Genomic DNA, 16802 nt, shown 5'->3' on the forward strand with positions numbered 1-16802 from the left:
TTACTTTCTTGGCCTCTCTATAGCACCATATCTGTCTATGGGTTATTTGTACAACTCAGCGGACTTTCTAAAAACGAACAAGTCATCCATCCGTCTACCTGCTGGAGTTTACAATCACTGTGTCAATTTATGCATCGCTCACCGGCCTGGTTATACACACCGAGGTTCATGCCAGAGATTTAGCTGACAGGCTGATCTATCCGTTGGCGCTATCGTCACTATCTGGTCTGTGCGGCCCACTCGCTCCCAAACCAGGCAACACACGGGTGGCGGTGTTGACTCTGGAAATCTCCGTTCTTTAAAACTGTGTGGAAATACGGCGTCAGAGCAGGCTGCACAGCATAAACCGGACTCCTCACCAGTTAAGTTTGCCCTAACAAACGCTCGGTCCATATCAAACAAGACCTTTGTTTTAAATTATAAGTTTACGTCTAGTCGTATGGACTTTTTATTTGTAAGAGAGACCTGGTTTAACGTTGGTGATCTCCGTCCTCCCCACTGCAACTTCCTAAATTCTCAAAGGACTACTGGTCGCAGAGGTGGCTTAGTGACCGTTTTTAAAAACTGTTTTAAATGCAGATTCATGCTTGTCAATGTATATTCTACTTTTGAAGTGCAACTTTTAAAGATTAATGTCACTACCCCTGTTCTATGTGTACTGGTACACAGACCTAATACTAGCCATAATTTTATTCAAGAGTTTTCTGATCTTTTATCATTAATGGCCTCTCGAATGTGCGTGCATCGTTTTCAGTCAGATTACTTCTCCTTCAGAGCAGATTCCAAGTAAGACTTTGCTTTAAATTGCTTAGTAGCCGCGATTTCTGGGTTCTCTCTTGTCTCTGTTGCGTGTAATTGTCCGAGTAGCTGTGATTTCTGTTTGCTCTGTATACTCTGCTGTCATTTACCATATATAATTTACTTCGTGCGTGATTCTTTCAGGGTTTGCTTTACCTTAAGTTCTCCGTCTGTTTAGAACTGTGTGCGCTGTCTGGTAGCGTTGTTAGCTCACTTTACTAGGGAGTTTGTATTGAATTCCTGTCGCATCAGCTGCTGAGTTGCTGATTTGCATTTGTTTGTTACTCTCAGTCTCAGTCAATTTACGCTTTGTTCTGAGGGGGCGGGGCTGTAGCCAGCCCTTAAGCCGTGAACGCTGTAGTCACAAGACTCATTAGTAATAGTGCTTCCGCCAAGCGGCAGCTGTAGCGGTCTCCTCTCCCTTGTCTCGTCGGACAAAGACTCGGTCGGACTAAGACAAGGGAGTCTACCTGCGGGAGTCCAACGAGGAAGGACAACGAGGAAGCGGAGACAACTGCTGCCTGTCTGCCGTACTCTAAGCAATTTATTTTCATCTTGATTTATTCATTTTCATTTTCATTTGCTTATCTGTGTAATTGTGTCTCTTCCCTACCTCCTAAAATACCTTGTCCCCCTCACACTAATCATGTGTCATCTCCCTACTCCAGTTCAAGTTTCCTCTTGCAATCCCTGCAGGTGGCGTCCGATGCATCCTCGTGGACGTGACCTGTCTAGTCTAACCTTATCCATCCACCACGCTCTGCTAACACTGCTACTGGCATTTCAGGTGGTCTCTGGAACTGCCAATCGGCGGTACAGAAGGCAGACTTCATCTCCGCTCAAACCTCCCTGCTGTCCCTGCACTTTCTGGCCCTCACTGAGATGTGGATCATACCGGAGAACATGATCACTCCCGCTGCCCTCTCCACTGCCTTTTCCTTCTCCCACACTCCCACACCCTCGGGGAGGGGTGGGGGAACTGGCTTCCTGATCTCCCCCTCATGGAGCTTCCAAGCAACCTCTCTCCCTTTTACCTCCCCAACATCTTTTGAATTTCATGCTGTTTCTGTTTATTTCCCTTATAAACTACATATGACTGTTCTTTACCGCCCCCCAGGCCCTCTGCAGTCATTCCTAGATGAACCGGACGTCCTCCTCAGCACCTTCCCTGAAGACGGCACTCCCATCCTGCTGCTAGGAGACTTCAACCATCCGAATTCTACTCAGTCTGACGGCCTACTCTCCCTCCTTCAGTCCTTTGACTTTACCCTCGTGGAGTCCCCTGCAACGCACAAGGGTGGTAATCAACTGGACCTGGTCTTCACAAGAGGCTGCCAAGTTCCTGATCTCACGGTCACACCGCTTCACACCTCAGATCACTTCTTCATGTCTTTCTCTCTCTCGATCTCTCCCTCCCTGAAATCCTCAGCTCCCAAGCTGCCAGTCGCAGCTAGACGTAACCTTCGCACTCTCTCCTCTAGTGCCTTCTCTTCCATGGTCTGCTCCTCTCTCCCATCTGTAGGAGCCTTCTCACTTCTCGCCGTGGAAGAGAAATCCTCTACAGTCCTCTCTGCGCTGGCCTCCACCCTGGACACCCTCTGTCCCCCAGTCACCAAACCGGCTGGCCTCTCCGCTCCCAGTCCCTGGTTGACTGATAGTATCCGTGCTGACAGAACCAAACTTCGCGCGGCTGAACGGAGATGGCGGAAATCGAGATCCTCCAACGACCTATCCCACTACCACTCTCTTCTTTCTTCTTTCTCCTCTACCTTGTCCGCTGCCAAATCTGCCTTTTTACACTCTAGGATCAACTCTGCCTCCTCCAACACCCGCAAACTCTTCTCCACCTTCTCCTCCCTCCTCTCTTCTCCTCCTCCTCCTCCCTCCCTCCTATCTGCTGATGACTTTGTCTCCTTTTTCAAGAAGATCAATGACATCTGCGACTCCTTCCCCCCTTCCCCTCCCACCTCGGATCCTGCACCCCCCCCCCCACTATCTTCTCCTCCTTCTCCCCTCTATCTGATGCTGAAGCTCTCTTACTTATAAAATCCCATCGTCCCACTACCTGTCCTCTAGATCCCATCCCCTCCCCTCTCTTTCAGGCCATCTCGGGCGACATTCTGCCCTTCATCTCGTCCTTGATCAACAGCTCCCTATCTACTGGCACGGTTCCTTCTGCCCTGAAGAGAGCACAGGTCAAGCCACTGCTCAAGAAGCCCACCCTACACCCTGCTGATGTAAGTAGCTACCGTCCAGTCTCTCTCCTACCGTTTCTCTCCAAAACCTTGGAACGTGCAGTATATAACCAACTCTCACCATATCTTCTGCATTACAATCTCCTGGATCAGAATCAATCCGGATTCAAAGCTGGCCACTCCACCGAGACGGCCCTCCTTGCTTTCATGGAGGAGCTCCACTTGGCCAGAGCGAAGTCTCTCAGCTCTGTCCTCATACTCCTAGACCTCTCCGCAGCATTCGACACGGTCAACCACCAGATCCTCCTCTCATCCCTTGCTGGGCTGGGCTTCGCGGGTTCTGCACTCGCATGGTTCAAGTCCTATCTGTCTGACCGTTCCTACCAGGTCTCTTTACACACAGGAGTCCCACAAGGTTCGGTACTTGGTCCACTCCTTTTCTCTCTCTACACCAGATCACTCGGTCAAGTTATCTCCACCCATGGCCTCTCTTACCACTGCTACGCTGATGACACACAGCTGTTCTCCTTCCCCCCCTCTGACTCCCAGGTTCAACCTCGCATCGCAGCCTGCTTAGCTGACATTGCCTCCTGGATGTCTGCTAACCATCTCAAACTCAACCCGGAGAAAATGGAGCTCCTGTTTTTTCCCGCAAAGAACTCCCCAGCGATCGACACTGCAATAACCATCAAGGGATCTGTGGTGTTCCCCACCACAGCAGCCAAAAACCTTGGCGTAACCCTCGACAACCAGCTGACCTACTCCGGTCACATCACAGCAATCACTCGATCCTGCAGATTCTCCCTATACAACATCAAGAGAATCCGCCCATTCCTCACACAACAGGTGACCCAGCTCCTGGTCCAAGCGCTTGTCATCTCCCACCTGGACTACTGCAACGTTCTACTGGCTGGCTTGCCGGCCTGCGCCATTAGGCCGCTCCAGCTCGTGCAGAACGCCGCTGCACGCCTGGTATTCAGCCTCCCTAAGCACTCTCATGTCACTCCACTGCTTACTGCGCTCCACTGGCTTCCGGTAGCAGCCCACATCCAGTTCAAGACACTGGTGCTGGCCTACCAGGCCACAAGAGGCTCCGCCCCATCATACCTTCGGTCTCTTATAACTCCATACACCCCAACTAGCACCCTCCGCTCTACGACCTCTGGTCAACTGACGGTCCCCACATTCATGTTCACTCACCTACCCCTTATCTTAGATGTCATTCCCTCCTGCACCGACACTGAGGAGCTAGTTACTCTCTTCAACTCATCCTGCTCTGACACTCTGGACTGTGTAGCTCCTTTAAAACTAAAGAGACCCAAGGCCAGCACAGTTGGCACCCCCTGGCTGAATGACTCCACTTGTGCTCTTAGACAGGTTTGTAGGATGGAAATGGAAAAAAGACAAACTCCAGGTCTCATATGAAATATTCAGAGATGCTTTATCAAAACTCTTTCAAGTCAGCTAAGGCACAATTTTATGCTGAACTAATTAATAAAAATGCCCATAGACCCAAAATACTCTTCAACACAATTAACTCGATCTTACATCCTGCTGCTGCTGTTGTTACCACTGCTTCCACTCCTGAAACCTGTGAGAAATTCCTGCATTCTTCATCAGTAAAATTGACAATATAAGATCTCTCATCTCACCCCCATCATGTCTGTATTACCTTCTAGCTCTCCCTTTTAACTATGTTGTAATAGCTAGTCTTGCGGGAGTCTCTGCCTGCACTCGGCACACGATGTATATTTACCTTAACCATTAGGCCTATGTGGAAATGAACATCTAACAATATGTGTCTCTCTCTCTCTCTCTCGCTCTCTTTCTTTCTCTCTCTGTCGAGCCACACATGTTACTCGCCACAAATGCTACTCCTGAGATACCAGTGATCCTGACTCCTCCCGCCCTGTGGACCGATCCATCCTGGTGTTATCATCTTTCATCCCCCTGTCAGCCTCCTGTCAGCATCGCCATCCCCTTTGTTCATGCTCCAATTTACTTTCAATTGTAACTGCCCACTTGGTCGGCACCTATTGCACACCTGTCTGGCCAAGGAAGGGTCTCCTCTCTCTGTGGTCCTTCTCAAGATTTCTCCCATTTTCCCATTTCCCTTTTGGGTTTTTGGGGAGTTTTTTCTTGCCCGCCACGAGGATAAAGTCATGGGGTGCCGTCCTGTTGTGATTTGACTGTTGTGGCCTGAAAGCCCTTTGATACTGTAAACAGTGATATTGGGCACTAAATAAACTTGAAACTTGAAACCCCCAGACTCTGATCCCTCAGAGACACATCATCCAGTCAGCAGCCTCCAGCAGTTTCAACCTGTTGTCCTCCCAGCTGTCTGAGGTGGTCTCACACATGAATCCCACCTACTGCCCCTTAGACATTATTCCATCACGCCTCTTTAAGGACATTTTTGCCACAATCTGCCCTTTTATCTTGGCTTTAATCAATAGTTGCTTATTAAATGGAATCATCCCTGCTCCCATTTAATGTGGAATCCCCCAAGGTTCAATTTCAGGGCCTCTTTTATTCTCACTTTACATGCTTCCCCATGGCTCTATCTTTGAAAAAATAACATTCAGTTTCACTGTTATTCGGACGATACAAAATTTTATCTACTAGTTACACATCACTGAAAAACCTTTTTAATTGTCTTGACGACGTCAAACACTGGATGGCAAGGAGCTTCCTTCAACTAAATGAAAACAAAACCGAAGTAATTATATAATTATATTCGGCTCTCCCAGCTCCGTCCCTAGCCTAAGCAATGCGCTTGGTCCCCTGTCTGCAAATTTGCAAAATGCAGTTAAAAACCTTGGCGTCTTCTTGGACGCCTCTTAGAATTTTAACAAGCAAGTCATTAGTGTTGTGAAGGGCAGCTTTTATCAGCTTAGATCCATAGCCAAATTGAAGCCGGTTTTATCTCATAAGGACCTGTAAACGGTCATCCAGGCTTTTATCACCTAACGGCTAGACTACTGCAATTCCTTGTATATAGGGCTGACCCATTCCACCCTGTCTCGATTACAAATGGTCCAAAACGCAGCTGCTAGACTTTTGACTGGAACCAAGAAAACACAACACATCACTCCTGGCTCACTTACACTGGTTACCAGTGAAATACAGGATTGATTTTACTATTTGTTTTTAAAGCTCTTAATGGATTAGCTCCACAATACATCACCGATCTGCTGATTCCATATTCTGCCCCTAGATCTCTTAGGTCATCCTCACAACAGCTCCTCTCAGTCCCCCACTCATGCCTCAAAACCAAAGGTGACCGAGCTTTTTCTGTTGCTGCCCCTAGGCTCTGGAATAGTTTCCCATCTCACGTCAAGTCATGCTCTACCACTGACAATTTTAAATCTAGATTAAAGACTCACCTTTTTTCTCTTGCTTTTAGTTCAGTCTGAGGTTGCCCCAAGGGTTTTGTCAAGTCCACTCTTAATTTATTTTTAACGTTTATTTTTCATTTTATTTATTCTTTATTGTCCTACACTGCGTTCTGATCTGTTCTTGGTTTTACTTCAGTTTCTTTTAATTTCTAATTTTTTCCACTTTGATTTTGATATCTTTCACTCATGATCTTTCACTCATCTGTCTTATCTTAGTTTTACCTTTGTTACTTATTTTTGTTTTCTATCTAGTATTTCATTCTGTTCTTGTGCTTTAATTTTATTTATATGTTTTCTCTTAGTCCTGCCTTTATACATGTTATTTATTCCTTTTATCCACTTGTAATTGTTCTGCCTCCACTGGAAAGCACTTTGGGCCAACTCCTGTTGTTTTTAAATGTACTATATAAATAAAAGTGACTTGACTTAAATTTTGAAATGATATCTGGGTTATTACTAGTAGTCTAGAATATTTACGTCGTCGGAATACGCTGACCTAAAAAACGTTCGCCTCAGTTTTCCGAATTTGAACACATCTTTACATTCGCTACCACAGCGATGAATTCAATTACCCTCTCCAATATACCCTCCACTGTGTGTTGCTTTGGAGCAGCCTTTGCCTGAGTTACCTGAGTGAACTCTGTTTTCAAAACCTGTGTGACAGCTAACGTAAAACTAAAGATCTGGCCAACTCCAATTAGTTAAGAAAGACCTTGATTGGCTCTGATATCGATCTTTGAGATCGGATCGAGACATCCCTACACATGATCACATGACAGTGAGATTGAGGAGTGATGCTGGTGTGAGGTCATAATGTATTTCTCTGACATCATCACTCCAGCATCCCCCAGCTGTCGGTGTGACTCCACGTAGTTTTCATACTATGCTCATAGGCAATGGTGGAAATAAGGTCAAATTTTTACACAAAACATCTATATTTTTTACAGTTTAGTAGAATTTAATCACTGTAATTTATTGTTAGTTTTGTATGTGTGTGGGTAATCAGAATGAGGTGTAAAGAAACTGGGCTTTATAAACTAAGCCAAGCAGACATTTTGCTGCCATCTAGCTATCCATACAGGAGCTGTACAGGGTTCAGACTGAGGAAGAAGTGTTCCAGATTGTGACCGATCCCACATACCCAGCTAACCAGATACCTACATCTCTTTCGTGATTAATAAAGCATCTATCTATCTATCTATCTATCTATCTATCTATCTATCTATCTATCTATCTAACTACCTATCTCTGGGAGGTGAGTCATGTGATATCAGACTGTCAAGACAAGGACCAATCACCATCTCAGCCTTTTTTTCCCACAGGGCAACCTCCGTTCTCAGTGTGTCCTCTCAGTGACAATCCCCTGTTCCCCCTCACACTGACTTCACTATCCTGTGACGCCTTTTTCCCCACAGTGTCATTCAATACAAACACAAGACATCCAGGGATCTCTTAGATATATATTACACACAATATGCTCCAGTCAAAACAAATACATATATTTCTATAATTTCTATAACTTCCCTTGTCACCCTCTTGTGTCATTCTGCAATGTGTTTTATGCTGTGTGTGGCATCAGTATGTCACAGCAAATTCCTGTACATTGTACATGTCTCTTACATAAAGTGTTTTAATCCTGATCCTGATTCTAATTCTGATTTGAGGTCAGTGGGCAATGTTGAACTCATTTTAATACTCTTTCCTGTAACTACATTACTCTGTTTACTATATTACTGTGTTACTATTCTGTTGTTACTCTGTTAACTACATTTTACTACATCTTACTTAACTTAAGTTTACTCACCTCAGTTTCTCCAGTTTACAATGTGGATCCTTCTGTAGTGCAGAAAACAGCTTCTTTGTAGAGTAATTTATTTTATTCCCGCTCAGATTCAGTTCTCTCAGGTGTGAGGGATTTGATGTCAGAGCTGAAGCCAGAGAAGCACAGCCTTCCTCACTTATACTGCATCTAGATAGACTACAGAGAGAAAAGACACACACACACACACACATACACACACACACACACACACACACACACACACACAGAACGAGGGAGGGAGTGAGATAATAATTTGAGATATCCTCAGTAAAGTAGACTGTACCTCTCTTCTCTCTTTCAGGGAGATTATTTACCACAGTAAGAGCTCTGTCAAAGACATTTACAACAAGTCGTTAACAGTAATATTAAAAGTAGTATTTCTTGTGCATCAAGTTCTCCAATGTTCTATTAATAAAAACATAACTCACTCCAGTTTCCAGAGATTACTCCAACAAATTAGATTGTATCTCTCTGTCAAAGAGATGGCTTACCACAATAAAATATCTGTCAAACAGATAAATGACAGATTTTTAACTTTGAAATAATATTGCAAGTAATGTTTCTAGTACACCAAAGGTATTTCAGTGTTTCCCATTCATTAATTTATTTGTGGCAGCCTGCCACAATATCAACATTGACCACCACATATTGATTTTCAATTTTTCATCCTTATTTTCTTTACTATTTAAAATAGGTTAAATTCTTATTCCATCGTAGAGCTGTGCACACTGATTTGCTCAGCCTGAATTCTCTCTCTCTCAAAATCACACTGACAACAGACCCGTCTGTGAATAGCCCCTCCTCTCCGTGCACACTCAAAACATGATCATGCTCGGGAGGGAGGATTGTTGTTAGTGCAGAGAAGATGGATGTTCAAATCAATCTGGAGTTCACGAGTGGTTAATATCATGAACATCTCTGCTCAAATTTGTTCAATTCAAGTTAACTCCAAGTTAGTCTGTCTAGGTTCTTAACACAACACTGTCAATTATGTCATGTCAAGCATGTTGTTAGCTAGCAAGTAAGGATAGCTAAGCTAGCTAGCTAGTAAGGATAGCTAAGCTAACGTTTGAATACAGCTGGGTTGCCGAGGTTAGCATGCTGTACCTTGCTACTAGTAAATATCGACTGCTCGTGGACAATGTTAATGTTAATTCTTTAATTTTGATGCTGAATGTTTGCTCCCTAAATCCAGATGAATATTGAAAAATATTTTCCAAGACTCAAAAGGGCTTGGCCTGAGGAGATGCATAGACAGGCATTAGTAAAACAGAGTTAGAAACTTAAGAAAACACACACGGGAAAAATGAACTGTCCGACCAGTGTGATTGACTCTCTGATTAATTTGTTTATGATATTTCCATATGATAATATTGGAATATTTTTTTCAGAAAGCCCCGTAAAATAAGATGTTCAAACAAAGGGCACGAACTTTGCGACAAGTAGGCCATGGAGCAGTCACTTAAGTGTTACCTTAAAGCACTTTTTTCAGTTATTTGACACAAACTGTGCATATTATGTTATTGTACAGGTATTTAAATAAAGTACTTCACAATCAAAATATCTGAAGTGGAGCACCTTATTGTGTCATTATTAAAGTATTATTAAATGATTGATTTACGAAATCGCCGGTATACCCCCCCCCCCTCCCCCGGCTACCACCACAAGTATAATCCAATTCTTTGGGAACCACTGTATTTTCAACGTCTCTTTAATAACAACATAACTCACTCCAGTTTCTCCAGTTTACAGCATGGATGGCTAAGTAGAGCAGAGAGCATCTTCACTCCTGATTTTCCTGGTTCATTCCTTCTAAGATTAATCTCTCTGAGGTGTGAGGGATTTGATCTTAGAGCTGAAGCCACAGCAGTACAGCATTTCTCACATATTTTGCAGGAACTCAGACTACAGAAAGAGAGAGAGATAGATTACATTTCCCTGAACTCACTCCAGTGAACAACACTACTCTGGAATTCACTGGAATGACAGTTGAATAACAGCTTATGTTATCATCGTAAGTGCTCTGCTCCCTATAAATTACATAATTAACCCTAATGTACATCATTCATTTTAGCCACACAGATAAATCATCTACCCTTTTGTTAATGCTCCATCTATCTGCCATGGAGGGCTACCATCTTAGAGTAACTAAGCTACTCCAGGTAGCTGCTTTACACTACACTGTCACAGTCCAGTCCCGCTCTCCTAGATCCTAGTCCTTGTTTTCCTTGTGTCCTGGATGTCTTGTCTGCCTGTTTCTGTATGTTCCAGTCCATGTCTTACCCTGTTCCCTGCCCGGTCTCTGTTCACCTGCTGCCCATTTCATTAACAAGCTACTGCATTTAAGCCCTGTCTGTTTCCACTCCTGTTGCCAAATTATCTAGCCTTCTTTCCTGTTTCATGTGTTTGATCGCCTGTTTTTGGAAGAAAAATTTTGCCTTTTGCCTTTTGCCTAGGATCATTGCCTGTTTCTGTAAGAAGAGTTTTTGCTTTTTGCCTTAGGATCATTGCCTGTTTTTGTAAGAAGAGTTTTTGCCTTTTTCCATTGGACCATTGCCTGTTTTGTCCTCTGCCTGTCTTTGCCCTTCTGAGACCACTGTCTTTTGGGTTTCTGGAAATCACTGTAATTATTAAAACTCCAACTAAAAACTTACTCTGTGCTCAGTCTGCTTTTGGGTCCTCAACTAACCAGGCCTCACCGGCCCTGACATACACACCAATTACATAATTTACATTAAGAAACAACACTTTGAGAAATTAGTGACACTATTTAAACCATACAAAGCAGAGTAACTTCAAAATATCTTCAGAATGCATGGTGCCAACACATCTGTCAGCTGTAAAAGCTGAATGGACAGAGAAGGCTTTTTAATTAAAAAAAAAAAAGAGATACATCTATATTTACCTTACATGTAACATAAATTACATTTACCTGTGATGCAATATAAATAAATATGGTTTCTATCCAACATACATTAACAGCAGCTCCAACTTTGTCAACTGAGATGGGATGATACCTTGAGTCCACTTGGCTCTGTACATACAGTATGAGTCATTAGTTTCTAAACATGTAGTGCTCCTCCAGTTGATACATGCCAGTGTTTCAGCTCTAATTCTACCTGATGATGAACCTAACAGGAACAATCAGGTGAAGATCACCACAGCTGAAATAAAAATGTTGCTGTGAACGTGAAGGTTTCAGGAACATTCTCATGGGAACAAATACTAAAAAACTTCCTTCATAATATGGAGTCCCAAAGTAAAAGGATCAATCAGTGAAATTTAACTTCAACATTTTGTAAGTAAAGTAAAGCGAGTGAGTGAATTTGAAATCTGCAGCATATCCACTAAAATATGGAGACTGTTTCTGTGTGGGACATTTTACAGAAAAGAAAACACTGCACCATCATTCTTGTCACCAAAAAGTGTTCCAACTGGTCACTTTCTGCCGTAGTAATGTTAGGGTTGACAGGCCAAGACCCAATCACAGACCCAGTAGGTAAAATTAGGCTTATTTGAAAAACCAGGAAGCAATCTCAAAAACAAAGTCCAGTCCAGGGTTAAAACCAAAATCTGCAGAGCCAACACATCCAAACTGTTAGGCAAAAAACAGGTCAAGGTAAACTCACATAGACAGGCACGGAGAATAAATGGTCACAATCTGACAAAGAACAGGTCCAAGCACAAGACTTAAATGTACAGAACAATTAACAGCAGAGACAGACTATTGGAGAAAACCAATCAGGTAATAATAGGGATCAGGTGGGGGGTGGGGACAGGAGCACACAGGAACAAACAGAAGTACATGCCAATACCAAAACACAAACAAAAGCACAAGGCATGTCAACACACAGAATGGCCAATAGGGTGGCCAAATTTCACAGTCCTGGCAGAAGCACTGACAGAACCCCCCCTCAATGCACGCCTCCAGGCGTTGTGGAAGATGAAGCTGGACGTTGGCGTTGGAAGTCTTGGATGAGTGTGGGGTCCAAAATGTGCGGGGCCGGAACCCAGCACCTCTCCACAGGACTGTAGCTTTCCCAATCTACAAGGTACTGGAGCCAACGACCTCGGCGACAGACATCCAGCAACTGGCGTACCATATATGCCTTTGACCCATCGATGAGCCAGGGATGTGGGGGGGAGGGGTTGGGGTTGGGGGCAGGACAGGGGGCTACAGATTAATGGCTTGACTTGGGAAACATTAAAAGTGGGGTGAATGCAGTGTAGGGTGGTAGGAAGCTTGAGACGGACTGCAGCGGGGCTGATAACTTTGAGTATAGGGAAGGGTCTGATGAACTGAGGAGCAAACTTGCGGGAATCCACTCTGAGGGGAAGGTCTCAGGTGGAGAGCCACACATGCTGCAGTACGAAGAAGGGCTGAGCATGTGCGCCTCCACGTCCGATGACAGCGGCAGATGAAGGCCTCAGCAGAGGGCACGCTGACCTCTTCCTCCTGGTCCGGGAACAGTGGAGGCTGATAGCCAAGGGAAGACTCAAAGGGAGACAGGCCAGAGGATGAGGACATGTGGGAATCGATGGTATACTCTGCTCAGGGAACTGCTGGCGCCATGAGGAAGGATTCTGGGAAGCCATGCACTGTAACATTATCTCAAATTGTTGGTTAGCCTGCTCAGTCTGGCCATTGGTCATAATTTCACTCCATTGGAGTGAGGCGGTGGGAGTAGAAGGCACATAGATTGATCTTACAGACCTTGGGGGAACGCTGAGAGAGGAATGCTCCGACGCCAACATTGGAAGCATCAACCTCCATGGTGAACTGAAGGTTGGGGTCAGGCTGGATCAGGATAGGCGCTGAGGTAAAGCACTGTTTCAGATCATGGAAGGCTACTTCTGCTGCAGGGGACCAGGAGAATTTTACAACCATTGAGGTTAAGGCAGTGAGAGGTGCAGCCAATGTGCTATAATTCCAGATGAAACGGCGGTAAAAATTTGCAAAACCCAGAAAGCGCTATAGCTCCTGATGGTTAGTAGGTGCAAGCCAGTCTATCACCATCTTGATCTTTTGCCGTTCTATCTGGATTGTGCCGCCTGAGATAACATATCCGAGGAAAGACACTGTGTCCCAATGGAACTCACATATCTCTGCTTCTATAAAGAGCTGATTTTCTAGTAGACATTGGAGGACCCTGCAGACATGAGAAACATGGTCAGTAAGGGACTTGGAAAAGATCAGAATGTCGTCCAGATAGACGAAGTCAAAGAAGTTCAACATATCCCCAAGATCATCGCTGACTAGGGCCTGGAACATAGCAGGTGCATTAGTTAATCCAAAGGGCATGACCAGGTACTCATAATGGCCCAAGGGGGTGTTGAAAGCCGTCTTCCATTCATCCCCCTCACAGATTCAGACCAGGTGGTAAGCATTGCAGAGATCAAGCTTGGTAACAGACAGATGCCCGCTGAAGCAGTTCAAAGGCTGAAGTCATGAAGAGAAAAGGGTAGCGGTTCTTAATGGTTATATTGTTGAGGCCCCGGTAGTCTATGCATAGACAGAGAAAACCGTCTTTCTTCTCAACAAAGAAGAATCCCACGCCTGCGGGTAAAGAGGAAGAACAGATTATACCTGCAGACAGGGACTCTTGGATGGACTCATTCCTGGCTTCCGTTTCAGGCTGGGTCAGAGAGTAGATGTGCCCTCTAGGAGGAGAAGTGCCGGGCAGAAGATCTATGGTGCAGCCAAAAGGGTGATGTGGGGGAAAGGACGTGACGTGGATTTGCTGAACATGGCCTTCAGGTCCATGTACTCAGGAGGAACGGCTGACAGATCTGGAAACTCCTCTGGAGGTTCAAGTTCTGAAAACAGAGGAGTTGAGCATGACGGACGCAATGAAAGACAGAATGGGCTCCAACCCACAATTGTGATGCTGCTCTAGTCTATGTGTGGGTTATGTCTGGCTAGTCAAGGGTGACTAAGGATGATGGGAGCCTGAGGGGAATCAATGACATATGGGTTTAACTGTTCGTAATTGTTGCCAGAAAAGCTGAGACTCACCGGAGTGCTGATATGGGTGACGTTGGCCAATCTCTGCCCATTCAATGCATGGGCCACCAATGGCAACTCAAGCGAAGAAGTGGGCAACCCCCACTGAGCAGCCATGCAGGAGTCAATGAAGTTCTCCTCGGCTCCAGAATCAATCAACATCAAGGCTTTGGGTCGTTGATCCTTCCATTCAAGAGTGACAGGGAGAGTAGTGAGTTGCATCGAGGAGAGTTTCACAGGAGTCATGCTCAATGGCACTCCTCATCCTACTGGTGAGTGTCGGCTTTTACTGGGCAGGTGGCGATGACCCGGCTGGCCACAATACAGGCATGAACAAGTGGTTATTCTTTGTCTTTCAGCTGGGGTCAGGCAGGCATGGTCAATTTGCATAGGTCCAGGCTCCGAAGCGTGTGAATGGAACAGAGATGGAGGACATGGGAGGGCTGGTTGACTGGCCCTCAGAGGACCCCTGGGAAATCTACCTCAGTGATGCTGCTGTAGCCGTGCATCGATTCGGATGGCCAGGTTCACCCAGGCCACACAGGTGTCGGGTAGATCTTGGTGATTAGCTAATCTTGGACATTTTCAGAGAGGCCATTCAGGAAGGTTTCATATAGTGCATCTGCGTTCCACCCACTGGAAGTGGCCAGGGTCTTGAATTTGATGGCATAATCAGACATGGACCTGTGCCCCTGGCGCATATGCAGCAACTCGCAAGCAGCCTCACGCTCATGTTTTGAGCGGTCAAACACTCTCCCCATCTCTGTGGAAAAGGACTGGAAATCTTTACAACAGGATGACTTAGCCTCCCAGACAGCTGTTCCCCACTGCCTCACCCAACCAGACAACTGAGTGATTACATAGGCCACCTTAGCTCGTTCAAGTTTCAAGTTTTATTGTCATTTACTAGATAACAATGTGGACATCATTATCAGCAATGAAATTCTTGGGCTCGGGGCCAGCTCAACTTGCAAGTGTAGCAGTTAAATAATGATAATGAAAGAACAATAAAAGGTAAATATAGGGGTAATATAAGGAGGTATATAAGGGAATATATATGTACATGTGCAATAAATAGAGTGTACAGTATAGAAATATAAAAATATAAGAAGATATAAGAGTATAGGAGTATAAGAATGTGTAGTGGATGAACAGTCCTGAGTGGAACAGTCTTAAAGTGCATGTGCAACAGCATGTGCAGCAGCATAGACAGTTGTGGTGTACACACTATCGGATTGGGTAGATGAACAGTGCAATATTGAGTGGGTATGCAGTGCAATGTAATGTAGACCTCTTTCAGTCTAAGGGTCCAAACAATGGGTGCATGTGTGGTGTCAGTGATTCAGAAGTCTGACTGCTTGGAGGAAAAAGCTGTCTCTGAACCTGCTGGTACGGGTCCGGATCCTCCTGTACCGTTTGCCGGATGGCGTGAACAGTCTGTGGCTGGGATGGCTGGGGTCAGCGAGGATCCGCTGTGCCTTCCTCCTGCAGCGCTGGCTGTAGAGGTCCTGGATGGCTGGCAACTCAGTCCTGGTGATGCGCTGCGCTGATCTGACCACCCTCTGCAGAGCTTTGCAGTCGTGAGCGGTGCAGCTGCCATACCAGGCCGTGATGCTGCCAGTCAGGATACTCTCTATGGTGCACCTGTAGAAGTTGGTGAGTATCCTGGGGTCCATCCTGAACCTTCTCAGTCGTCGGAGGAAGAAGAGCCGCTGTCTTGGTGCTTTGACGACCACTCCTGTGTGGTGTGACCAGCTTAGATCCTCGCTGATGTTAATCCCCAGGAATCTGAAGCTGCTGACCCTCTCCACTGCTGTACCCCCGATGTGGATGGTGTGTCCCTCTCCCTGCAGTCTCCAGGACTCCGGCTCTTTTCCCCCTTCTCCTCCGGCGGCGACGCTTCTGCCCAGGTAGCCAAGGTAACCAAGGTAGATTAAATCCAACAGAAGGAAAGTCCAATGGTAACGAGCTAGATTGTGGGACTAATGTCCAGCAGAGTCTGTCTACCGTATGTGATTAGCGCATGACAAGTGGTGAAAAGACTGGAAAATAACACTAAAAGAATAAGAAAAAAGCAAAGTTGAGGGCGACGCCGAGTGACAGCGGCCGTCGTCACCGGCGCCATCATAAAAGTGGGGAATGTAGAAGGTTGCAGCTCAAAAGTGAGTTGGGACAGAAGAGAACAGGGGGCACTGGGGTATCAGGTGAAGAGATGCTATGGCTTGTGGGTTACTCTGGGCTAGCCAGAGAGGCTTGATACAAGCCGTCATGTTGGCAATATTAGTAGCGAGCGAGTCCAGGGTCTTTCTTAGCGAGTCCAGTTGAACCTGGTGTCTTCCCAGCATTCTTCCCTGCTGTTCCAGAGCAGCCTTCACGTGACCAAGGGTCTGCTGGGTCCATAATGGTCAGATTGTACTGTAAGGGTTGACAGGTCAAGATCCAATCACAGACCCAGTAGGTAAAATTAGGCTTATTTTAAAAACTGGAAAGCAATCTCAAAAACAAAGTCAAGTCCAGACCAGGGTCAAAACCAAAAATCCACAGAGCAAACAAATCCAAATCGTTAGGCAAAAGATAGGTCAAAA

The 16802-nt window shown here is 45.4% G+C and overlaps 1 protein-coding gene across 1 annotated transcript in view; it reads right to left on the minus strand.

The window, feature by feature from the left end:
* Nucleotides 1–12870: 12870 nt before the first annotated feature.
* Nucleotides 12871–16802, minus strand: part of LOC115826583 (NACHT, LRR and PYD domains-containing protein 12-like) — a 59836-nt gene continuing 55904 nt past the window's right edge. The window contains exons 16-19 of the mRNA XM_030790462.1: nt 15774–16119; nt 14230–14400; nt 13801–13954; nt 12871–13070 (exon numbers count right to left, since the gene is read on the minus strand). Of these exons, the coding sequence (XP_030646322.1) occupies nt 12871–13070; nt 13801–13954; nt 14230–14400; nt 15774–16119 (871 nt within the window). The remainder of the gene's footprint in view (nt 13071–13800; nt 13955–14229; nt 14401–15773; nt 16120–16802) is intronic.

This window comes from Chanos chanos, chromosome 13 (assembly GCF_902362185.1).
Source record: "Chanos chanos chromosome 13, fChaCha1.1, whole genome shotgun sequence".
In the NCBI taxonomy this organism is placed as follows: Eukaryota; Metazoa; Chordata; class Actinopteri; order Gonorynchiformes; family Chanidae; genus Chanos; species Chanos chanos.